This window comes from Falco cherrug, chromosome 8 (genome assembly GCF_023634085.1).
Source record: "Falco cherrug isolate bFalChe1 chromosome 8, bFalChe1.pri, whole genome shotgun sequence".
Lineage (NCBI taxonomy): Eukaryota > Metazoa > Chordata > Aves > Falconiformes > Falconidae > Falco > Falco cherrug.
In genome coordinates, this window is record NC_073704.1 from 30279366 (window position 1) to 30306073 (window position 26708).

Sequence of the window (26708 nt, forward strand, 5' to 3'; positions counted from 1 at the left end):
GATCAACACTTTCCCAACCAAATTATATAGCAGCTTTCCTCGAAATAGTTTTTACACTCCAGAAGATGATTTTATCTTATGCAGTCTAAGGGCAGTGCACCACTGCCTTAATATTGCTCTGACTTAGTGAAAAAGAAAACAGACCACTCAGACCTTCCCTTCCCTTCTTCAGCTATTCTTTGAAAGTGCCCTTCAATCACAAATTGGCAATTTTCCACTTTACCTCCTGCTCAGTGGGATCAAGTCAAAGGGCAGCTCCTCCACCCCTCATGGAGAGAGCAGTGCTGCTAAGTCAGTGGTGAGAGCGAGCTGGAGGGCCACCACGGCATGGGAATTTGTGACCTGCTGGTCCGGGGCTATGAGTTTGACCAATTGAGCCATGCCCAAATGGACTCTCAGTTAATTTTTCACAGACTTAACTGAATTAGCAAGCCCCAGCAACAGGTAAAAATACCTTAAAGCATATTCCCAGGTATATCTTTAGCCTAGCTCATGCAGATACCCGAGTGCTGGTTGGGAAACCTTTCCTACCTTCATGAATGCTGATATTTTCAAACTACTGACAGACAGCTGATGCCTTTCATGGGCTGCATCATGATTCCGAGTCCCATCCACACAGGGATCACAAGGACCAGAAAAACATATACAGCAAATTAAAAAATCCAGCACCAGTGCCACCACTTAATACAGCTGTGCACACACAACTGTTTTAGCAGCAGACGGCAAAATAGAAATATACCTGCAGCATCCTATGATAGCTGCCACCCAAAGGCAAACTGCTGAACATAAACTTTCAAGAAGCCAGTGAAGACATCTGGTCCTCCAAGAAGTCATTCAAGCTAAAAAAGCAAAGCCTTTCTCATATGGAACAGATGAATAGACAACATCAGGATCTACTTCATTCAGATTAGGGACAAGGTGCAGCAGTTGCAAATATGGTATCTTTAAATTATGAAGATGTTACAGAAAACCACTGTAAATCAAAGCCGTGCTAGGCACAGCACAGCAGCTACCTGCTAATAGCAACACAGCTCAATTATTTTTCTACAAAGAAGTGCCAGAACTCACATGTCTTCATTCCTAGCTTGAGCTTTGCTTTCTCTACAGCAGACTTACTCTTCTCCACTTTTCCTCAGGAGGCACCTCATGCAAATTCTGAAGAACCATACCACACCACAAGCATGAAGAACATAGTGTAGGGAATACAGAGGTATAAAGTGTCACGTCTTCAACATTGTTCTTGATTTCTATAAAACCCACCAGTCCCACGAGGACAGTGAATTCTGAGGGGCATTCAAAATAATGCCAGAGACAATCTGGAAAGGTCCTGCTAGAAATGGCAGCTTTGGAGGACACTCAGACAAAAACTACAAAGGGCACGGAGTCAAGGTGAGCTGAGAAGTATGCAACCAGGAAAACCTGCCAATAAAAGGCACTCCTTCAGAACATAATGTTTTGTCCGACTGCTTTATCGGGAAATCAATTTACAACTGCTTCTTATTACTCTGAACTGAAAATGACAGGAGTGCAAAGGCTCTACATCAGGAAGAGTAAGGTAGGCAGAATATGGCAATCCTCATTCACTAAAGGATTAAACATTTTCTACTTTTGAATTTTAGAGAAATCCATCTTGCTTGTTTCTTTCCCTACTTTTGTTTTGTTGTTTTGGTTTTTAAACAGTAAAGTTTCTGCTACACACAGCTAACATAACCTTGAGCCAGTTACACAATACTCTGGAGCTGTCTGATCTATACAATGATCTTTTTTATGGCCAAAGCTCTCCAGATGGAGATACCTAAAACTGCTAATTTAGGACAAACTTGTTACAGAGAAGAGTAAGCGTATTAGATTTCAAAGCAAGGACTTTGATAATAAAGCCATCACAGACGTACAGAGAAATTCACACAGCACTTTCTCGCAACATACAGAAGGTAGATTAAAAGATGCAGGTTGGAAGTCAATCTACAAAGACTGACTTTCAATGTAATTTGAATCGATCTACTTCAAATGTTATCATCACATCCCTTTATTTTTGTTTTACTCCAAAAGAGTACTTTCAGCTTTACACATGACTTCTCCCACAAAATGAGAATGCAATTCACCCTTCCCTCTGCTTCTTCCTCTGACCCAGCTTCTTTTCAGCTTCATGGCCTCTGTCCATTTCCTCCTGTTACTCACCAGTTCCCAGTTCTCCAGTGTGGCCCAATTTCAGCAGTTTTCAAACAAAATTCTGCTTGAATGGGCTTTGTGTTTTCCAGTACATTTCCTACCCTCACCTGTACAGACAGAGGGAGCACACTGCGCTCCACAAAATTATTAAACATGCACTTTTTCCACTGCAGGGTCTCAGCCTCTCCCAGAATGAGCACAGAAATCCTGGGAAGCTGGTGAACAGTGGCTTACAATTCCAGATAGCTCCAAGTCCACTTACACAGCTCTGCCAGTCTCAATTTTTTTCCTCCCTGGCTCAGCATGTAAAAATCCTGTCTCTTCATATTTGGGAGACTTAATACCAATTTATTCTGCTGTCAAGATGGGTCAATGTGTTTGCTCGTTAAGTCTCACAGGTCCTATTTTTCTTCAGCAGGTCCATATTGCTTTCCCAGTAGCAACACGGAAAGACTCACCTCCTTGTGGGAATCCTTATGTGCTTCCAGTGTTTTCATGATAGTCAACTCCGCATAGTTCTTAAACCTTGCAGGCTGGTTCCGCAAGATCTCTCTCAGGACTCTCAGCGCCAGGGCTCTTATTGAATGCTGTGTCAAAAGAGAAATCCACATTAGAAAAAGTCTGTTCTCAAAACTGCAGCTTGAAGTAAATTCTCATGACTCCCTAAATGTCCACATGAAATCTTCTATTGCTCTATCAGCTCCAGTGGAGTGAGCAGTGTTATCACCATAACTAACATTCAGAATCAAGTCTCCTTGCCTGCTTTTGTACAAAATTTCACAGAAAATGACTGTTCTCACAGATATAAGGAAGAATCAGAATGACATGACTTTGTTAAAATTCTATCCTCTTTTGGCAATGAAATACGAATTTGTACCCAAAGCAGGACATTTGCATTACATGAATCTACAAAGAAGCTCAGATCACATTTGTTTTGCCCTTACTCTTTTGCTTAGCTTTGTGGAAACTGAGCTACAACCATCCAGAACAGCTGTTTCTCAGGTACTAATGCAGTAAAAAAATATCAACTCTTTTCCTGTAACTCCTATGGAAATTATTTTCAAGAACGGTTAAGTCATTGTAGTCAACGCTGGCCTATGTGTTAATCCTTTCTATCAAAAGATCATTACCAGAATGGATTTGTAACACCTGCTTCAGTTTCACAACTGTTATATTAAGCTTTTGGCCTGTGGCCACTCCAAATAGATTCTATCATTTCAGCAGAGGAACACTTACTTTACTCTATACTCAGCCTTTAAAGCATGTCCTTCACTGTTCATCTGCAAAATTCATGCAGTAGCACAATTCACATGTGCAACTAGAGCAGCTCATGCTCATACTACAAACAACAACTGAGAAAGTGTCAGCCACCTACACTGCTTCAGAATTAGTATTTCCGAGTGTGCGCCACATACTTTACAAGGAATATAAGAAATACAATGAATTTTGAATCAGATGAAACAAAAAAAAAAAAAAAGAACTGAGTGCTCTGAAGCCTAAATATTGTAACATTCAGGTGGAGCATGGCTCTGATGTGAAGGTGCAGCAGGGTGCTGAGCCTTCACCCAAATAGCTGAACAAGTAGCCCCAAGTGGAAAAAGTAAAAGTCCAGCCTGTAAATTACCACTCTGATCAACTATCACATACAAAGATGTGCTAATACCACAGCTTATTTTTAATACTTCAAAACAAGATCCCCTATAAAAGCAGTTTGTTCTTGATGACATTGAGAGACCCATCCCATGAGATCTAATAGCCTTGATCTTTAAACCACAGAGAAAAAAACCCCTAAATTATTCTAGGGTACCTTCATTCTCTTTTTTGTGGGAATGGGTATGATACAGTTAAGAGCTGGTAACTTCATCCTAACTCAGGAGGGAACAGCTTTTGAAATCTTGATAGTTTTTGCACCAGATTAGAAGATAAATTCTTTTCTGATTCTAGTTGAATTTCCTAGTTATTTGTCACTAACACTCCAGAGAGAGGGAGGAAAACTGGGACACTTCATCATTGAGCACACTGAAAACAAAAGCAGAGTTGTCAACCTTCAAAAGGAAAAAAAATGAGCAGTGCAGCATCCCTGACAAGATGCTGTACAAATGCAGCGGGTTTCATTTAAACTAGCGTTTAGGAACTACAACCCTAGATGAAGCAATGTGCAGAAGAGTTAAGACAAAATTCTACATCTCACATCTTTGTCTCCAAGTGTTTCCAGCAGCAAGAGCAGAATGGTTTTGAAATGCTCCTCCCAAACTCCAAGGTTATCTTCCCTTGTGATCTTGAGCAGTTCCAAGAGAGCTCCTTTCCGCTCCTCCACCCGCTCGTTGTGGTTGGAGAGCTCCTTCAGAAGATCAGCCACCAAATCTGAATGGTCAATGGGTACTTCTAGGACAAATGGCAGCAAATCATTTGGGGAAACAGGGAGAAAGATCAAAGCTGCCGAGATTACTAACCCTCTACAGAACAAAGTGCATTTAACAAGGGACCTCCCAAAAAAGCACCAAATTCCAGGTGGTCTCAGCCAAGCAGCCAAGAGAATCTGACTAGCCCACAATTTCACCTGAGTTCAGAACACAGCTCATGAATCTGCACAGCGTTTCTAACAAACCAGGAAGGGACGACGACTGAATTTCATCCAGTTCCAGTAACTACTTCTACCAGATAAGAATTACCGCAGTTTTTCCCAGACACACACCCCCAAAACAATGACCTTCAGATCAAAGTACAGTCACTCATCAGCGTACTGCAGAATAACAAAGCTAAGGTGTAGCATCACTGAAGTGAAGCTAAATGTTCAGTAACAACAAGCTATTGAGATTTTTCAGTCATAAAGAGTAGGAGGTCCCCAAAATAGCGTCCCTATGGATGCATTTAGACGCTTAAGGGACAAGTCTGAGGGAAACTCTAGGCAAACAAAAATTAAAATTGCAGTATAACATTTTCTCAATAGCCACAGATCAGGTTCTGCTGGTACATGGGAACAAAGAGCATTTCATACTCAACTCAGATGCAAATTAATACACAACATATGCATGGGCAGGCATGTATCTGAGAGCACTACCCATACACAAATATATCAGAAACAGAGAAAGCTGCCTGCAGAATTACAAGATACGCTGATACAAACCGTCCCGAAGCTGATCCATGTCATCATCAAACACTGCTTCCTTCAGGGCAGTTTTGTCGTAAGTGTTAATTGTGTCAGCATAAGGATAGGGGTTATATTCTCGAGCACGTGGCCCCGAAAAGGTGCGGGGAGGCTGGGTGTTAAGTAGGGAGGTTTTGTTATCCAGAGCCATCCGTCCACCTTCCACAATGTCACTGCTTCCACGGACATCACCGGTAGGCACAGCAAGGCCACCATCTCGAGACACCTGGGGGATCAAACAGAGAGAAAGAAAAGACCACTCAAATTCTGTGGATGAATGTAGCTTTTCTGGAGTTCATCAACCAACATGAAGAGGCACAGAATTGTTTACACGTACATAATACTTGAGTAAAACTTAAGATTACCACCTCTTTCCCATATATAACTTCAACTATTCCAAAAAGATCTCATGATCATAGGGCAAAAAGCTATGCTAGCATTCCTAAATGTAAAGTTAACATTGCTAAAACTGCACAAGCTGGCAAAGATCATAAGCTCTGGAGCAGTACCAATTTGCTAAGAAAAGGAAAGGAAGCAAAAGCAACACGCTCCTTGGGGAACTTCGCAACCCACTGACAGAGGAGACTCAACGATGAAATGAACAATAAAAGGTTCCTGAAGGAAAATCTTGGACCAAGAATTTTTAGTTTTGAAAGCTAACTTAATCTGCTAACTTGTTCATCCAGATAGGATGCAAAACTGTCATAGAACATCTCAAGTTGGAAGGGACCCATACAGACCATCGCTTAAGATTCCTGTAAATTCTAAAGTCCATGTATTTAATTAAAACAGATGGCATCTCACGTGGCAGAATTCTGTAACTGTTCACACAGCATAAGGTACCAAACGAGTTGTGTGGTCAGAGTGATTACTGGTCCTTCCTACATATGAAGTAATAAGCCTGTGAGGGAAACCACCCACGCATTTTAAGAGCTAACACTTCCCGTTACAGACCTGACTACAACACCCCATGAAAAAGCCACCACTGAGCCTGAGGAACGCTAGTTCTGTTCCTTCATACATAGGACACCCACAGAAGCCCAGTGAGCACATTTCATAGGAGGCTAGACTTCGAAGGGAGCGTTAGCGGGACCCCATAATTTAGGTATAAGAAGTTAGCAACCAATAAGCTGAAGACACTTCTAAGAATACAGCAGGAATGACTGGATTTTGTACACTAACAATCCAGAGCCAGGTCTGAACACAATGTTTTGAAGTTCCACCTATCTGGGGACATTAATCAATCAAATACTTACAATGTCACAGTCTTTCTTTCCATCACGTTTAATCGGCTCATTCAGGTCCTCTTGACTACGGAAACTGAATTTTTCAATCGCTTCTGTGACTCCACGAAGAGAGCTGTAGATTTCATCAGAGTTTAGGTTCTCCGTGTCATAATCCAGCATACTAAAGACCAAACGTATATGAAATGTTACATATGAAATTGGAATCCGCTTTTGATTGTCAACAAAAACAATGCCAAGTTGGAGACAGATGGTTTGGCATGCTCCTTCTAACAGTGACTTGTAACAAAACATCGATGGGACCAAAGCAGACTTTGGGTCTGAGTCTCCTGTCAAACGGGGCTAAATCTAGGAGAAGCTCCACTGAAATCAGTGATGTTACATTGCTGTGAGGGGAAAACAGGTCCACTGTTTGTTACATTCCACAGCTTCTGTAAAGCAAAGAAAACCTGTCCCCAGCATGGTAATGGTGTTATTTAAAAAGGAAAACGAAGAAAATCAATCACTATGAGAACTCAAAGTGTTGTGACAGCTGGTGAAAATGAAATCAGTGAAATTTAAGTTTCATAATATATCAAATATATTCTATCAATGGATTCAAACGTGACAGAATTAAATGGAAAGGAAAATGTATCTTGACATAAACCTTAGTCTAACATGTCCCACTTTCATTTATAGAGTAGTAAAACCAAAACCACTTGCGTGATGCCTTGATAACAGATGCATTTCAATATTGAGCCTAAGTTTGGGAATTCTCTCACTCAAACTTGATGCTTTCTTGCAGTCTTGTCTGTTCCTCAAATTGCTCAGCAGCATAAAGCCACGCAAATTTTAGGATTCCTTTAGGAGTTATCAAAAATTAAGTTCCATGAAAAAATGCCTGGCATGCAAGAGCAGATGAGATGAAAAAATGTGGTTAAGAAGAGAAGCTTCTACAAGGTTGGAGAAAATGAAAAGGCACTACTGGCAGGGCTTTGCTCTATCCAGGAGAAGCTGAGTTCGCATGACAATCAGTTTTCCAAGAGAGATTTAATGAAGAGACCCAGTAACTGAGAACAATTTCTCTGGTGGAGTCTTGGATCTTAGTAGAGCCAGAAGCAAAGAAACCAAAAGAATTTGAGACATTTACATCAAGTTGTTTGTCAATAAATGGTAAGAAATGGCTCCCTACAGGGCTGAATTACTATTTCTTAACAGTTGGGAAGGATGACAGGATGGGCTTGGAGGAGGATGGCTGAACAAAGAGTTGTGCTCCTTTTCCACAAAAGAAAGATTCCCTGTGAGGTTGGTGGGAAAAAAATCATAAAGTACAGAAAACTCCTTCTGAACCCTGGGTACACAACTATTATTTTTAATAGAACTCTAAGTAGGATGTTAAATATCTAGAACCACCGGGGTTTTTTTCTGGAAGAAGCTCAGGAACTTCAGACAGAGGATAAGATTGGTGCTGCCCGATTCCTTTGGGATTAACATACTGAAAATAACCACAACCCCTGGCTCCCAAGCAACACACTCACACCACACTCACACAAGCACCAGTGCCATGTATCCTGGCAAAGAAATCAAAGAACACCACCTCAAGTTTAAGCAGTGCCTGTCAGGCCAGAAAGAAAGAGAAACCACTTAAAGACCAAGATCAGGAAACGAAAACTGTTTATAAACCTACAGAAGTCAAAGTGTTTAGGACTTTTCAGACAACTGAATGACACTAACGTACTGCGACGGCCTTCCAGACAAAAGTGAAGGCAGTTTTTAGATTCTTTATAAGCATCAGGCAGGGTAGAAATACCTTTGTTTCATAGGATCTTCAAAAAAATTTTTTTTGAGCTCAAGCACATTTAATCTGTAGATCTTAAGGGGTTCTTCATACAATATTTAAATGAACAATGAAACCAACATTCAAGAAGGTATACATGTGACCGTACCCACACACCCACATCAAGAGATGACATGACTTACCAAAGGTCACACAACCACATCCACGGCAAAACTGAGAAATAATCACAGGTATATCGAAACTAAATCTTCTGCTAAAAATCATTGCTGCTTTCCTCAAGGATGAATTTTGCCCTACACTGCTATCAAAGAACAGATCAAAGTACAGACTCTGCAATGCCAAAGGACTAAGGCAGTTTCTCAGAGACAATGAGCCGATGCATTTATCAATGCACATACCACATTTTAATAAAAACCTAAAGAGTCTAATTGATTTTGTATGTCAAGTGTAAGCCTGTGTAGGAGATCACAGTATGGCTGTGCTCTACATGAACAGAAAATCTACATGTGAACACACATGTCTACTGACAGCATGTGCACTGGAATACTTCACAGACAACATGATGGGGGGAATAAAAAATAAAATGGAACTACACCCACCTTTCAGGAAAAAAAAAAAAAAGGCACAAAAGGGAAAAAAATTACGACCCATGCAGAAAACTAGAGGAAAGTCACAGGATGAATAAGAAGTGAGTAGAGATGAGTAGTGTTTAGGGATGTCACAACATTATTTTCCATCTTCTGCTGCACTAAAACAATGCAACTCTCTGCAAGTTTATCAGGATACAATTTGGCAGTTTTCCAGTCTGACATGAAATACATTTTACTTCCATAAACTATAACTCAGTTTCCAATCCAAAGTACGTGTAAGTAATCAGCAGTTTAGCATCCTCAAGCAGTACACAGTAACTCGCCCCGTTGCACTTTCAGGCTCTGGGCTGGAATATGTATGTCAAATTACTCCAAACCTTGGGTCAGGTAATGAAAGGAGGAAAAAAACTCCCTACTAGTTTGACTCCAAAAATCAACATGGGTCTCTTCCACAGATGTCTTAGTGTCCTAGAAGAGTCAGAACATTGATTTCACATTTTAATTCTGCAGGTATTCACAGAGGTACAGACTATGGGATTCTACTTTCTCTCTCAGACATCACAGATTCTCAGATTTTGAGCCCTCAGAGAACAATCTGTTTGCTTTTCTTTCAATAGTTTTTCATTAGGAATGTCTTGCTTCAAGACAAGTCTATATACAGTCCTTCCTCAGGTAACAAGCAAGAAATCACACCTACACGTTGTCAGGGTATAAACTTAAAAATTCAAATAAATTTAACATAGCAGTCTGACAAATTAGATTTATATTCAGAAGGGGTTTTTTATTAAAGTCAATACACAGCTTTAGTCCAGCATACAGATTAAGGATCTGTACGCAGACCAGAACAAAATGCGAGGGCAGAGGAGGAACAGATGTCAAAATCAGCAATCAATAACCCCCAGGTCTTGTGGTAAGGTCAATTTTAATTTAAATACCACAATTTTCCAAGATGTTCCACAATCACACTGTGCAAGAAGCTGGTAAAATCATATATGCAAGCTTCATCCTCATCATCTTATGGATATTCACAACTGCAGATGCGAAATCACTACTGAGCTGCACTTGCCTGTTGGAAAGTGCTCATGTGCCACTTGCCAACCTTCCCTGTGCTGTCATAACACAACCAGTGCCTGCCAAAAGTGCTCAGCAACTGTGTTCTGCATTGGAAACCAACTGTGAAACATACACCCATTCAGGAACCAGGCAGGGAGGAAGGGTCTGGAAAAATCCCTTTTTTTTTTCCTTCCCCCTCCCCCCCCCCCCACTTGCATGCCGCATCTTCCCCAAGCAGCAAGTGGCTGCCTGCCATCTCTGCTCTCTGAAAGCTATCATCATCTCTTTGCCTTTTCCAACCAAAGCTTCCGCAGATCATTTCCCACATTGGAACAAATTTCACAGTGTGAAAGGTAAATAATACTGTGACATCTCAGACAAGTTGGTTTAACAGGTAGCTTGTTACCTGGGAGAGTAAGAGCGTCTGAAAGTCTTGTGGGAAGGAGCAGTGGGGATGGAGTTAGGCTGAGAAAGGGGAGGGGGGTGCTTCGACAGCCCATCTGCACTCCAACCCCAGAACCGACTGCCGTGATCAGAGGAGAAACGAAAGAGAGAAGAAACAGAGAAAGGAGAGGGAGGGAGAAAAAAAAAAGAAACTATAATCTGAGTGGCTTAGTGCTGTCATGCTGCCTTGGAGAGAGAGAAAAAAAATTAATAGAAACAAAATTAAACAAGAATACTCCATTGAGCCTCACAAGTCATTGGCTTTGCCTTCATTATTAATTTCCACTTTTATTCCTAACGCAATGATATGGTTCACACAAAAGTAGTCCCTGCCTGTACTAACCAGTGAATTTTACAGATGGATATAGCCTCTGAAACTCTTACAATGCTCCAAGTAAACAATCCCTGACCACACATCACTATTCAAACTCTAAGCAGGTACTTGCAAGCAACAGGATCTCCCTGGAAGAAAGGAAAATTGGAATTGATTTTTTTCTCAGACACTCAAAGGTAGCACGTCACATTTGGCTCCTGGTGCCTCTAGAAGAGCCTGCACAAGGCCCTACACAATCATCAAACCTCTGCAGGGCTTAAGATCTGATCCTGCTTCACCAGGTTTCAAACTGACTCCAAAAATGCATGAGTCAAAGTCAGCCTACAGTGTAAACGTCATGTAAATTGGGGACTTGGTCCAGGTCCCAGCAGACACACCTGAAAAGACTGGATGACACGAGCATCTAAGTCGATTCAGATTTCTCATCAGACTTCCACAAGCCCCTTTGGGTCTGGTTTGATCCTGCACCTTTGGGTCGAGGCATCCATCCATGTGCCAATTCATCTAAAGTTTGTTTTTGTCCTGTTCCCTTTATGATACACAGATTCTTACAGTCATCTTCTAAATAAGAATATAGATGCTTGAGCTGGGAGAGTATTCTGGACACTGCTTTGTTTCTATTAAGTTTAAGCACACTGTCTCAGAAAGTCACATTTGTATATATGCAAGTGAAAGATATTGCAAGATCAGAAGCGGCAAACAAGTCAACAATTTTTCCAGTGCAAACAGCAAATCCAGTTGAAAACTCTTATTAAGAGTGGTGTCAAGAAATTCACTTGTTAACCAGCAATCAAACACATAGCCATTACATGTAGCTATTACGGAAATACACCGGACACCCAGATTGCTGATCAGAAGCCTCACAGCTAGTCTCACCCAACTGCAAATGGGCCACCAAACTGCAGGCTTGTCCTTTACTGTGTAAGGTGGGTGGCTTATTTTAATTCTTTTTCTATGTCTTGCCTTGCTCAACTTAATACTGAGAGTCAAATTCCATTTTTTAGTTGTATTTTCTATTGTCAGTGAAAAAACAAGCAAGTAAACTTATACAACCAAATAAAATTGTTAGCCTTTTATTTTGATGCATTTCCTCCAGAGATCTTTGAAAGACTACACTATCTTTTTTAATAACTGGAACTATGCACAGGTTTCTGGACTACTGCTATGAAGGCAGAAGCAGTAGGGCAAACCTATTCATTTGATATTCCCTCAAATATTCCTACAGAATTCTAGGTGAAAATTTAGAGCCTGAAAGTAACACTGTGAGTTTACGTAAGTCCATTTGCTATTCAGAACAGTATTCTTACGCTGGAGCACTTCACAACTTAGTATTTTCCTTTTTGTCATACTACATCATTTACTAAATCTCAGATTTCCTTTGTGCAACGCAAACTCAAGCCATTCATCTGAGCATTGCCCAGGAAACACTCTTTCCTCTCAGTCAGATGTCTGGGGTTTTCCCTATTATTTTCAGTCTTCCCAAGTGCCCTCCCCTGCTTTTCTTCTTCAGAAAACACCTCTTTCTCCCACAGCTCCAATCCCAAAAAACTAAGACTGTCATGACAAAAAAAGGAAGTACAAATGGAGAACTCACAGATGCAGTGGATATGTTCTAGTGGTCATGAAGGGGAACTGGATGGAGCAAATGAAAGCGGAAGGAAGGACTCTGCCCAAAGCCCTGAAAGCACATTGCCCTTCTGAAGACACTATCATCAGGGGACACTTGTTATCATGTGGATAGGTAAGTCAACTGTTTGAATCAGCAATGTCCAGTTCAGCCAAAACATTGAAAATCTATCCAGAGAGCTCAAATACACGTACGCACAAATACACACACACAAAAAAAGGAAAAAATTAGTCATCTGGAATTCAGTTGTGATGGCAATAATATGGGAGAAGTAATGTGACCTAAGGGCATGGCATACATATATACTATAGAAAGCCTTGCTGATTAATATTGAGGATATAGTCCACAAATAGTAATATGGGAGAGCAGCTACGCTTAGCAGCATTTTTATATTCCTACAGGACCCAACCTATCCTTTCTACACATATCCCAGCCCCAAAGGTATATGTCTTTAGGTATGACTACTCCTCCAATCTGTCCATCAAGAACAAATTCAAAGGAAATTATAATCCTCAAAACCAAAGTTGGCATTAAGAATTGGACATAATCCTTCAACTGACTGCACTCAGGCTGCCTGTACGAGGCAAGGTCTGCACATGCAGCACCCCAGGAAGCAACGGGCATACACAACCTTGGTACAGCCCCTTAGCAACGGGTTCCATAAAAACATAAAGCCAAGCGTAGTTTTGGAGGAGAGCTACACAGAGAAACTGGGGAAATCTTTAGCCTTTTACACTGCTATCAGAATGACTCAGGTGTGCTTATTTTCCATGTTTGTAGAGAGAAAAGCAACATTTTACACCACCGATGAACAGCAAAGGACAAGCATTTGTAATGGAAACATGACACAAGCATCTATACCAACAACTGCAATACTACAGTGTACCCTTCTTCCTGTAACTGTCAGCACATCTTTCAAAGCCTTTTTTTCTGAAAGAAGGTCGACCACACGAACTCTTCAGAAACAGAGCTATATTCTCTTTTGTTCTGCAAGTCCGGACCAGGTTCAAACACAAGACATTTTCAAGAAGGATGCGGTCCAGCAGAGCATCAGAAGCTACTGCCACTGATGTGCAGTACTTGCCACCACCTCTTCTACAAATGGCAGAAATCTGCAGCTACTGTTACTGCTTAGAGGTCACTCACCAAAAAAAGTAGAACTTGTCCCCTGAATATTTTAAAGGGCTTTTACAACAGCTTCCACCTTCACCTATCATAGAAGAATGACTTTTACACATCACTCTTGAATAACTAAATCCAGCAAGGGAACAGGACATACTTGTTGAAAAGACACCTAAATTTTTGGATCAACATCTCCAAGAACTCCATAGAAAACTGAAGGAATGACTGTTTTCTAAAGGAAGTTCCTGGCCCATTGCATCAGTAGCATTTTTGGTCTTGACAACTTAATGGCAGAATGCTCTGCAATTACATGCCCCCTCTAACTATTCCTTGAGAACATATCATACAGGGCAAAAAAAACACTAAACCCAAAATGCTCGAGAACAACAGCAACAACAAAATGCAAGTTTTGTTTTAAGTATACACTGAATGCTTTAATCAATATTTTGATACGTGCATTCTGACATCAAGAGGTAAGGAGAATGCAAAGACAAATTGAAAAGCAGAGAGTGAAGTGGCAAAACACAGTTGTAACCCAGTGGCAAAGCTAAAAAGCATGGTAAAAAGCTCATGGATTTATAAAGTAAGTGCCACATGTAAACATGGCCAGCAAAGCCACAACATAACCACAGAGAGCTATCTAAGTTTATAATCTCCCATGACAGACATCATCAGGGCAACAATGCTCAAACTAATCAAAAAGGAAGCAAGAGTTGGAACCATTCCCCTGAAATTTTACAACTTAATTCCTTAACAAAATCTTTGTTGAAAAACTCATAATAAGACATCTCAACCTTGGCTTGCAACCTCCCACTCTAGTTTTGGATTACAGAAGATTTAGAGGTCACAAAGATGTATTTAGATACCCAAAATTTTCTCAGGAATCTCCATGTGCTCCTCATATGCTGCTGGATTAGTACACATACTCACTAAAGGCTAAAAGCCTGTATTTTTCGTGGCACGTGGGAACTCACATCTCTAAGTAACCCTCCAGACAGGGTTTCGCATGTCATGACAGGGGTGATCAACAGATTTCAGTGTAAATTACTAAAATGGACTACAAACTGCACTTCTCATCCAAAATGTTTCCTTCTAAGTCTCTTCCATGACAAAGGAAAGCGACCTCCTATGGAGAGGGCAGGCAGACAAAAGCAAGAGCTTTTAAGCTTTCCCAGCATGAATCAAAGCTTGTCCAGGTAAAAGCCTAATACTTTCCTCCAATTTTTCTATGGTCCCAGAGCATACCATCTAAATTCCCATCTCCTCTGCTCTAAGTTTTTATGGTGCAAAATATATACAATTCCAATATCCAAGAATCCATGTTTGCCCAATAAAATGTTTTGGTGTCGACCAATATATTCTAGAGTAGCATCTGCACCTTCAGTGAAACGCCTGGTTGTGACAAGACCTGCTGCCCAAAGGATCACACCAGTGTTCTGCTGGTGAGCAGCCAGGAGCGTGATTTGAGAGGCATTCAGCACTGAAACACAGCTGCCACCTTTGCCTGTTCTGCACCCTCACAAAGTGTAAGAGGGGAACAGGAGATTCAGCACTTCTCCCAGCAGCACAAGCACTGTACTACAGTCAGATGAATTACTGATCAACAGGGCACACCTAAAAAATAGACACAAGCTGAAACCCTCGACCTGAAAGTCATCATACACTTTGCGATATTTGCAACCTTAACAAGACCTCATTTCTAATGCTGCCATTCAGTATTACCTTTATTGAACCCACAAATCTAATTCTGGAGAAGGCCTACTTATGAAAGAAAGTCAGTATTATAAGAGAAGACATTCATATTACACAGATAACATGAGGACTGGAACACTGAAATCAATCACCAATCATGTATAATCATGCTCACACCCTGTTTCTTTGGAGCAATCTACTGTAAACTTTTGGTCCTGTTTTTGCTTTCAAAGTGAGTCACATTCTGCAAATGCACACTCAGTGTTGAAATCCTTTAATATTTTGCAAGTGGTTTAATTAGCCTGCTGCATTACCTTGGAGACAGTCCACCATGGGAACAGTTGGTAGGTGAAGTTAAGGGGCTGGTTCTGCTGCTGGAGTGTCGGGAAGGAGTCCGACCAAGGGTATTGCTGGGGGAACCCTGGCACAGAAGCAGGAAGACAGGGATTAGCAACGTGTTGCAATGCATAGGCAGGAGTACACAACAACAGGTCCAAATATTGCCTTTGTTTGCACTAGACAAGCTTAGTGCAGTTTTGGTTCTGGCTCTGGACCTAAAAATCTGCAGCCATGGTTCACGTAGTCATTAATATGGTCTCGAAGGTTCTGCTCTGACGATAAAGAAAGCAGACGTGTACTTTTCTACAACCCACAGCACCTGCAACATGTACAACCTGCAAATATTGCCAGAGAAACGGTTTATCAATCTGTCAGGATACCCAGCTTCTCAGACAAGATTTGCCAGGCTCCAAAGTATGCAGACCATTACGCTGGCAATTTAGCAATTTAATTATGCAGCTATTTCTCCACATTGTCTAAAGCATTCTTGATTGTGCTTGTTACGAACATAAGTAAGCAATCTAACTTATTTTTTCCACTGGCCTGCACCATCATTTATACCACAGCAAAATGAGTAGAAATTGCTCCCAATTCTGACTGTCTTCACAGAAAGTCGAAAGTACTAGGGAATCCAATCCACTCGCCTGGAAGTTGCTACAGTTGTAGCTTACACAAAGGGCTGCTTGCCCCATGGAAGTGCAAAGACAGGAGGGTTCAAATTCCAGCAAGTTTCACAAGATTTCCACATAAAAAGGCAAAAAATACCCTAACCCTTGCTGCTCTGTGGGGAAGTTTACAAGCACACTTAAATCCTCTGCTAACATATTCCTTCACAGAAATAAAAATACGTAAGAGTTTCACGTAAAACCAAAACGTAAGGTAATAGGTATAGACTGAGGAGACCTTGTAGGTCAACGAAAGATCCTGCAAGCGTCTTAGTAGGCAGTATGTCTGTTATTAAACTGATTTCAATAGTAGTGGTAAGCCCAGAAAATCTGTGGTATCAGGATCTCTGTTTTGGCCAAAAGATTGTTAACTGGCAGAATTTTCAAAAGCACACACCCAACTTTCATGCGCTTCTCAGTTTGTTGGGTTTTTATTATTATTATTATTTTTACTGGTTATGACTATATTAAATTTAAAAATAAATGAGTTTTTGGTTTTAATGATCCCTATAAAAGCAACATCAAACAGAAGCCTCTGTTGCCATATTGCTTCAAGACAACAGTTACAGATAATTCATGCTACTGAGTATCTGCAACAGCTTATCAATGAGCTGCTGGTGGTTTTGAGTCTTTGAGGCTCTGGCGTTTGCAAGAACAAGGGCCTCTCACCACACTGGTGTTACTGGAGTTCTTGAGGTGGTTGTGCAGGAGCTTGGTAGCACCATCCTGGAATGTTTTTGGCAAGGCACCAAGTAACATGGTAAACTCAGGAGTGTTCAATTCAAAGAGAGAAATCAGGACTATCTGTGCTGCCTGAAAAGAAAAAAAAAAAAGAAAAGACCATCAGTTTTCATTCTTTGAAAAAATAGGCATTCTGTTGGTAACAAACCTTAGGGTAAACGATGTGCATTTCGTTCATAAAGAAGACTCCCATACTAGACAAATTTTTCATGTGTACCTTGTGACGTGTCTTAAGGGATTGCTAACTACTATAGTTAACTTTTTAGTTCTTAGAGCTTACAATATATTTTTGCATTTGTATCGTTAACTCCTCAGATGTGAGGTATACAGCTATTCACACTCAGAGAGAAAATCTTACCATCATCCTGTCCAGCAAGTATTTCAATTGAACAAGTTACTGCAAAAAATGTACAGGGAACAAATAAAACCAGAAGCTCAGATAAGTATGAAGAATCTAGGAGTGCAATTTCTCATTCCCACACTTTCTATTTTAAGCGTGCGTGTTCTCTTCCCACCCAACTTCTTAAGGGTCTGACAAGTTTGTTTCATCAGACAATCCTTACTTCTGTTTTCCCACCTCTCCTTGCGAGTCTCACCACTGAGGCTGTTTCAGCAACAGAAGACTCCATCTCAAGTGGAAGATCTACTGGGATGGTAAGAACCACCTTTCTCTCATCCATGGACAGGCTAAACCCCACTAGATTCCCTAAACGTAGTAAGCGAAGCCAGGGTACCACTGAAACAACTAAGAACTTTACCATTAATTTCACTGGACGGGGTTTGCCCTATCTGCCTGGAAGAATAGCTGCCAGAACAGGATCTCCACTAACTCTATTAGCAAACATACAGCTCTGCGTATCCTGAACTAAGACAATGGAACCTAATGGGCATGGAAACAGAATAAATCACAGAGCGCAGATCTGCAAGAGTAATTAACATCACATGTTCCTAACCAGACTTCCCTAGCAGCATACAACCCATGTGGATTGCACCAATTCCAGTATTTTCCCCCGCCTTTGCCTTGAAAATATTTTTAAAAACATATATATTTAAAAATTCATTAAAAGAACAATAAAAATGAAGCAATGAAGAAGGACTTCTGATGGCCTGCAGCATCACCTTCTCCAATGGGGGTGTAGCCATTGACACAGCCACCCCTAAAATACATATCTGGATACAAAGCATTGGCTTAGGCTCACAGAAAAGCAAATCTACACATGCTCTTAGTTTGGAACAGCATACATACAGGCTTAAGAACAGCAGACACTTGCGCCTCACCCTTTTGAGGATCAACTTTCTAAAACTACCTAGAAATGAAAAAGAACTTTAAAGAAGGTAAAAATATAATTCACAGTTGTGGCGCTAACTGTACATTCATTGTTCTTATCAATTCAAAGAAGGAGTTTTTAGTAAGTAATGTGTTTGCAAAGTTGCAATAATTAAAAGTGTATCTACAGTTCCCTGTGAAGTGGAATCCTTGAGCAGATGATGAACTTGGGTACACAAAAACCCTTTCATAGTGGAGCGGAATCGAAGTATCTCATTGTTTCAGTGTGCAAACTGCAATTCAAGCTATGCTATCCCTTCTGCTATAAGCCCCAATTTGCAGTAACACAGCTTTGTATATAAAAAAAATTCCATCCACAGAAGTCTGGTAAGTATCATCCTCTTCACACGGCCAACCAAGAAACCGAGGCACACCACACTCAACGGGCTTCCAAGGACTACAGCAAACAACAGGTCTTCAAGACTCTTCATTCCAGATGGACCATGCTGCCTCCTGCCAAAACTCTTGCTAACTTGAACAGAAACACAGTGTGTCATTATTCGCTTCACATTGAAGATCTAGGAATGAAAGAAACGGGGAGATAATTTTCCCCATGGCTTGCTTAACTCTATACTCTACCCTCCTCTGACCTGAAGTTTTGGGCAATTCTGCCATGAAGCCTGCCTGGTATCCAACAAGGACGTGTATTTCTGTCCATTTTCATCCGAGAACTTTTAAGTTTTCACCAGCATAGTATTTTCTGTAATAAAAATATTACTGCAAACAAGAGATCTCAGAACAACAACCACCATGTTGAACTGAATGCAAAGTGACAAGTCATGCCAAAGTACATTCCCATTTGTGAACGGCATGCATATCCCAGCTGGTTAGGGAGTGGACATGCAGATGATCTGTGTCAGAACAAGCAGATCTCGCATTCATTGAAATAAGAAAAAAACCCAAACATTTAAAAAAAAAAAGAAAAAAAAAGGGAAAAGTGATCAACATGGTCCCCAAGCTGAGACTGCTCAGAGACTAGAATATCTGGAAATAACAACTGGTAAGTCAGGAGTTGCCCAAGGCACAGTGAGATGGGAAAGGATTTCAGATACCTTTGTTCCACATATCTCCCACTGATGGCTTAGAAATAAAGTCATCCTTGGAGGCCTCCTAAGCAAACAGAGCAAAGCAGGCACAACAGCAGAGGCACCCTACGATGTGACGCTCTGGAGGTACCTTTCCTGTGTGCCAGAGGTCTAAAACGCATCTCACATATCTAAGCAAAGTGTTCACCAAATCTCCACCAGGGACTTTAGGATCCTGTGGCTTCACTCTGAAGCAGAGGGTTACCTAATTGGTATGGTTTAACCCTACACACAAACACTAACAGCACAGATGTGCCACAAGAGCATCTGAGGGAAGTTTGAGCTCCCAGAGGTCACTTCAATTTTGTTCCAGCTTTTTGTTTTGGCTTTAGTGAAAACAGGACTGTGTCCACCCTTCCCCTTTGCACGAAATAACAGCTTAGCTTGTCTTTAGGAGCTGTCTTGCCAGTGTTCTGTGTACCTGGGTGATCTTCAGCAATTTTGTTGTTGCCTGTAAACAGGCCACTGGGCTTTGAGCAAAGTGCCGAACAGCTGCTCACAATGCTTACAATCTTACATGGACTGAAAGACGACCTACAGTCAATGCTTTTTGAAATAAAGCCAAGTACTACTACAGCCTAGGAGTGGTGCTCCAGTAAAGCTCTCAAAAGCCACCCTGGAATTATGAGGGTTAACCCTGGCTGTGTTCTTTTTAAATAGTCCTCAGCCACCCCACTTCTAGCACTTTTAGGTTTATTTCAGGCAGAAGCTATTATTTGAAAGTTCAGCCATAATTTCCTACTTGAGATTTAACACTGGCTAACACCACCTAAAAAGACGGTCTCTGCGACCAGGGACTGTCACTACTGTCCTCAAAAGCTGGAAGGTCCACACTAGCTTGAAATCACATTTATAATGTGCTTCAAGTTTCACTTTTGCAATACTTTCCAGTTCTCATACAGCTAATTTTATTTCAGTAATGAAGGGCATCAGGAGCAGCATTTCTAGCATTTCTACACCTGCCTTAATAGTTAGAGCTGGACACACCTGATAACCCTCTAAGTTTCATTTATCTAGTATACATTTATCTAGTCAAAGGCAATCTTTTACAGATAATTCTTCTCAGTTTTAAAACTGTGGAAAATCTTGTGGAAACTACTAACGTAGTTTCATTAAATTACTACGTTACATCAGATTACGAAGAGTAGATAAATTTAAAACAAGCCATAGAAAACTTATTTCTGTACACAATGTACAAACATTCTCCATGCAACACTCGTGCTTGATGATACATAGTTTGAAGAAAGAGTAATATCTGAATTTTCCCTTGCCTTTGTGTCCCTGTACCATTAGTGTGGAACACTAATCCATCTCCATTCAGTGACATATAACGTAGACCCTACAGATTATCTAATCCTAACGAAGCAGTTCTCTGCTGGCTTGAGCTGGAGAAACTCCAGTGACTTCAGAGCCTAACTATGCTAGTGAGGGGGTCTGGCTCCACATCAGGTTCTTGAATCATTTGCAAAGGATCATTTATATAACTTCATTATTCTACTTATAACAATGCAGCAAAGGATCAGGTTCCACAAGCTGGTAGCAGCTCCCAAAGTTTCACATTTAGGTCAATGCAATTCATGCTGTCCAAACAGCATCAGCTGCTAAAGGGACACAAATGCTTTAGCAACTTCTGTTTTTTTGTTTTCACCTAGCAGTGGGTGTTGACCATATTTATCAAAAACTGTAACCTCTGCAAATTGGTTGAATTATAATAAAGTCTCTTTGAAATTGTTTGGGCTCATTAAGCAAAAAGATCAAGGCTAACTGGAAAAATCCATTGGTTTTAGAAAGGAAATGTGGTCAGTGACCTAAGCTTAATGCAAGTGCCTTATGATTGCTGCTGTCGCTGGTCCAATAGACCAAGCAGAATAAGCGGCTAGTTGCCTAAGCTGTATGAAAGCAGTTTTCACGTTTCTCAAACTTCTGTTGGCGATGGGCTCACAACACCAGGGGCCCCATAAAAGCAGAGGACCTCATACCCTGATTGCTTACGAGGGAATACAACAAAAGAGTTAACAGAAAAGCACACCAAAGCCAAAAAATACTTCACAGACACACACACTCTTTTCAGGCTCCGAGTCAAGGTCTCTTTACACAGCTAGACAGTTGAGTTGAGACTGCAAACACGATTAGTGTGATTAGTGCACACAGCTTTTAGTCTACCTGTTTACATTTCTCTTCCAAGTTTCCTTCACCGGGCCCTGAGGAAGCTGTAGTGGTCCTAGCTGGCAAATCCTCACCCACCCAACTATGCATGGTCTGGGTTTGACAAACAGGAAAGTTGATATTATTTAGAGAAAGCATAGATTTAAACTGAATCATCTAAGCAGTACACATGCCATGTTTTTGCAGAAGAGTTTTAATCAGTTGCTTGCTTAATTTCAAGTAACAAAAAACATTAATACTTGCTTTAACCATAAGAGCATTCCCTTCAGCAAAGGGTGGCACTGGCTCGAAACTAAATCGGCCACAACTCTCAGGCTTACAGATCATCCCTTAGTTCTGCTAGGCTTTGCTTTGGCCACCTCCTGATGGCCTCCATAACCACCTGAAAACTTCTGCTGAGGCGCAGAGCCAAGGCAGTGCTGCACTGAGATGGCACTTGCATCTGGCCAGCCAGGAGTAGGGGAACAGGTGCTTGCATCTGCCCGCACCTATCCTCACAGACGTCTCTAAGTTCAGAGGAAGAAGCAGTGAAGAACTTGCAAACTCCTGCCTCTGGTCCAGGCATCAGTCTGATAGACCAACAGCATCTGCAAATGCCTTTTACCACGTGATCAGTCTGGGGAAGGTCTGCACTAACATCTACTCACTTTTGATAAACATAATCATACTCTGTATGCATCATTCACGTCACCATCTAGTCTAAGGCAAATGTGGTTTTAATAACTTAAGGCATGCTGGAACAGAGCAGCTCTCTCCCTCGTGTCACTTTGAATTACACTAAACTGCAGATCAAATATAGATCCACTGAGATAGAGAGGCAGCAGTGGCACATTAGGCAGCTTGTATTAGCACACACTGGCATAGGGCAACGCTTCGATTCTCCAGTGAGCGCAGCTGATGTTAAGTGAGTTAATTCACATCTGCTGAGAGTGTTTGCAGGCTCTAAACAAGCGTTATTTAAGTGTACTTTCCAGCAGACCACTAGTTGTTAGCTGGCACTAAGTTAACAAACTATCTACCAAACCAAACCTCCTGCTTGTTCCTTTTTCAGGTCTAGAATCAGATGAGCATGGATGTCAACATTACTGACAGGGTAATATGAAGCACGATGGCTTCATCAGCTCACACATAAACCAAGCATGCTAGCTTGAGCACAGGTTTTTAAACACACAGTTTTCCCAAAGGACTTCTATCAGAATATGCTGTTTACATCCACATCCTGAAAAGGAAGAACTTGTTTAACAGATTTAAATACAGAATTCATATACAGATTAAATCCACACTGCTATTGTTTTATACAGCACACAGTATCATGAAAGGCTTTTACAAGTCATGGATGGTTGCACTACATGTTTCAAAAGCCTCTCAAACAAGTGCCAGCAAAAAAAAATCGGATTACTATTCTATAATGAGCTATGACTCCTTATGCATGCTGTTGTTTTGTGACCTGGGCACTGCAAAGACCACGGCAAAAATATTAATTATTTCTGGAGAGTTAGATGTTACCTCAGAAGTCAAGGTGATGAAGATTATTCTGAGTAAACTTTGTTCCTTACAAAATGGCATTTGTTGCAAAAACAGGTTTCAGGACTAGAAACAAAAGCTACATTTCATTGACAACTGAGAAACTTTTATTGTAAACCTGGCATGACACAAGTTTGAATTCTGAAAGGAAGATACAAGCCAAGAAAGAAAGTCTACTGAAGTAAGATAGTTTGTAATTAAAACACCCACTTTAACCTGCACAGAGTTTCAAAATGCTAGAATAAGTATGGCAGTCTTACCCATCACAGTGCAGAAAACACAGCCCATGGTCTCTTTACTGGATTGGCTCTACAACACATCATTTAAATATCACCTCTAATCTTGGCTTTCAAAACAGATACATCATCTATACCTACGTAGGTACGTGTGTATTTATATAAATGGCATGTACACACAAGCATATTATGAACAGACAAATAACATAAGCATGAGTATACACACATTGTGTGAGGCAAATTCTTCTGATCTCATAGTAAGAGCTAATGCATGATAATGTTTCAAGCAAACTGAGAAAATGTGCTTATATTACAAACTGCTTTCAGCTCAAAGGACACTAGAAGGCTGTATAAAGTGAAGAGATTAAATTTTAAGGAAATCTACCCCAGCACCACATTTCCAACAAGCACGTAATGATTTTCTGGCCACCAATGTTGGGTAAAAGCCATTTTCCTGACACTGCGTGCACTAAAAACATTCTGGCCCTCATAGCTCTCCAGCATCAAACTCAAAACAAACAGAAAATGATGGCTACTATTTTGGAAACACAGCTGGGACACAGAGATCCTTTTTGTTGTAACAGCATTAAATCAAGCAAACACTGAAGGCCACCAGCTACCACTTTTGATGTATTACACTATTTTCCTTAACACTATGTTTAAATGCTTGAAAGGAATTCTGTGCACTTAGGCCGAGTTTGACTTCTTTAGGAATATCCTTTGGCTAAAGGGCTGACCTCAGCAGTATGGCCATAGTCCTATTCAAGACTCCATAAGCCTGAAATTAAATCCTAAGACCTGGTTCTCTGGTAACTTGGCTCTTCGTGGAGTCCATGAGACGCACAAATCTGGCGCAGGAATGTTGCAGGACTGCTAGACAAACCTCTGACTCAGAAAGGCAAGTCTGCGACTGAGGAACATTAAAACAATCTGCCATTCAAATCCATTTCTGCAAACATCCTCCTTGTCACCGCTGCTCTAACAGGCTATGACCAACAGTGTTTATTGCCCAGCACCAGCAAAGATTAACACCACCATTTCAGCTCACCAAGAGTCTTCAGGTGTGCCTTTAAAGAAGAGCTTCTGTCCCAGAATTGCTCAAATCAGCCTGATGTTAGATGGAAAATTAAAGCTCCAGAAGAGATTTTAGTAGTCTCATGGCAGTACATCGCAAAGGAACTCAACTTCGCTTCCTTAGAAGTGTTTGCTTTCCTATCACTGGTCCTCCTACGCATATCACAGCAGTATTTTATTCAAACTTGCACTGGGCTTTATTGATAAGATACGATTTCCTTATCCAAGTGACACTAATTTGTCAAGAAATGACAGCTAGGACTACTAGTTAAAGAAGTAATAGAACTTCATTGGCTGTTTGAGCACATTAATTTGTTGACCTGCAGCTTTCTCTCTGAAATCTTCCTCATTTTCCCGTGTAATTCAGAAGCAGTTTCTCAATCAGTTTTAGGAAGAAAATCTGATCCCAAACACATTTTCTTTGGACATCTCTAGACTTGAGTTGCAAACTGGTGGTGCCAACCCAAGGAGGGCCCTTCCCCTAGGTAGTCTGGAGGGGGACTTCATCTTCATGCAAATCCCAGTAACACAAGCACTGTCCTGGGCTTTTTGAATCACTGCAGTGGTTCTAGTTTCTTATCAAGTCCCATACACTGTCTGTACTCAAGGGCAGCTCGGCCAAGCTCAGTAGTAACAAGACAGTTGAAATAGAGAGTTTTCCCCATTACGTAAGTGGAAGGCAGAACATGATGCACACATGGCATGAAGCTGCTCATAACATGTAAAACAACATTCAGGCTTGTAAAAAAACTACTGTAGGAATGCTTTATCAACAGAGAAGCCAGTCAGGATATCTGGCACACAGGAAAAATTTCATCTTCCCCGAGATCAGTAGTCCAAATGACAATCAGGCAATACAGATCTTGTTATTTATCATTACAACCAGAGCTCGGCTAGTCTTTAATAACAAGACCTGTATTAATAAGATGGTAGGCAATATCACTGGCCCTTCACCTCTGCAGACCTTGTTCCCCTTCAGCCTGTACAAGCTTCTCCTAAATGCTAAGATCCTGTGTGCCCTCACAGACAATTCCATCCTCTCAAATGCTGAACACTCATGTTTAATAAAAGTTTCTATTCATCCCAGCCTTGGACAGGAGGCTTCTTTAGACCGTGGCCAAAGTCAAATCAGAAGCCTCATTCTATCTCCATTCCCAAACTGATGGCTCTTTTCCAAGATCAAAGCGTTTTCGCACACAAAGCCCGAGCCTGTCATCCAAATTCAATAAGCACTTTACCTACGTAAAGATTGCACAATAACATTGCTGGCAATATTAGCGATAACATGGTGAAGTTACTGACTTAATGTCCTCAGACCAGTCATCACAGTATTTGCATTGTCATTGTGTTATTTTTCGGTGTGGTAATTAACTGGCTTTTGTAAAATGACTTCATCAAATCTTAAATATTTTCCAGAGAAAAATCAGAATTAATGCCCTGTTACAGAGAGGAATAAACCAAGGCAGAGGAAAGTCAAGTACATCACACAAGGTTAGACGCTACTGCAATCAAAATTAGAGCTCAGTTATCTGAAATCCTTATCTGTGCCCTGCCCATTGATATGTTCTGCTTGGGGAAAAAGCAGCAAGCCTGCTTGCTGTATGTGTGGAAATTACCAACAGGTGCTCTCCTTGCACTGGAACCACATCCCATCCACGTCTCCACGCAGTGCTGCGTGACCTGTTCCTACCCAATGGCTTCTGTTTGGTACGGAGGACAAATGCCTTTCACCTTTCTTCTAGCACTGCTTGCAGGAAGTAAATCTTAACTTGAACACAGGGTAAACACCCATAAGTATTAACAGTCTTTACAACAAGACAAATATTTACCCGTAACACACTGCAGATCACTGTATTTTCTACATAAAGCTTGACAATAATTTTGACCGTACATAGTTCATGGCTACTGTCAGCAGCTTAAATGGTTTCTGCCCTGAGAGGGAATCATGACATTTTGTTGATGACACTTATTTCAACCGTATGTTCCTCAAAGTCCATCGTGTTTTTCTTGTGATAACAGCTTCTGCTTAGCTACAGGTATCATTCCATAAAAGAACATAAACGGTTTTATGTACAACAGCATTTTCTTTGACTCTGTTTCTTTCTGATTTCACTAGTTATAAAACATGATCTGTAGTTCAAGTCTGGTGTCAGACAGGTTAAGTGTGCTCTAGTAATCATCACAAGAATACGCAAGGTTCATTAATAAAGCTGTATCATTCAGTTTGAAAAAGGTTTTTGGACCTAAATGCTGCCACTTTTTTTATTTTTCTCCAGTGCCTTAATGCTACAGGGCTGGGACCTCCATGATCATCACACATAGTGAACAGCAGCAATGGACTGATGATGACT

At 40.9% G+C, this 26708-nt stretch overlaps 1 protein-coding gene across 1 annotated transcript in view; it reads right to left on the bottom strand.

Annotated features, from left to right (window-relative positions):
• CLASP1 (cytoplasmic linker associated protein 1) overlaps window positions 1–26708 on the bottom strand; it is a 181222-nt gene that overhangs the window by 13088 nt on the left and 141426 nt on the right. Inside the window, exons 31-36 of the mRNA XM_055717670.1 lie at window positions 16874–17017; window positions 15515–15621; window positions 6574–6724; window positions 5297–5543; window positions 4361–4554; window positions 2628–2756 (exon numbers count right to left, since the gene is read on the bottom strand). Coding sequence (XP_055573645.1) covers window positions 2628–2756; window positions 4361–4554; window positions 5297–5543; window positions 6574–6724; window positions 15515–15621; window positions 16874–17017 — 972 coding nt within the window. The remainder of the gene's footprint in view (window positions 1–2627; window positions 2757–4360; window positions 4555–5296; window positions 5544–6573; window positions 6725–15514; window positions 15622–16873; window positions 17018–26708) is intronic.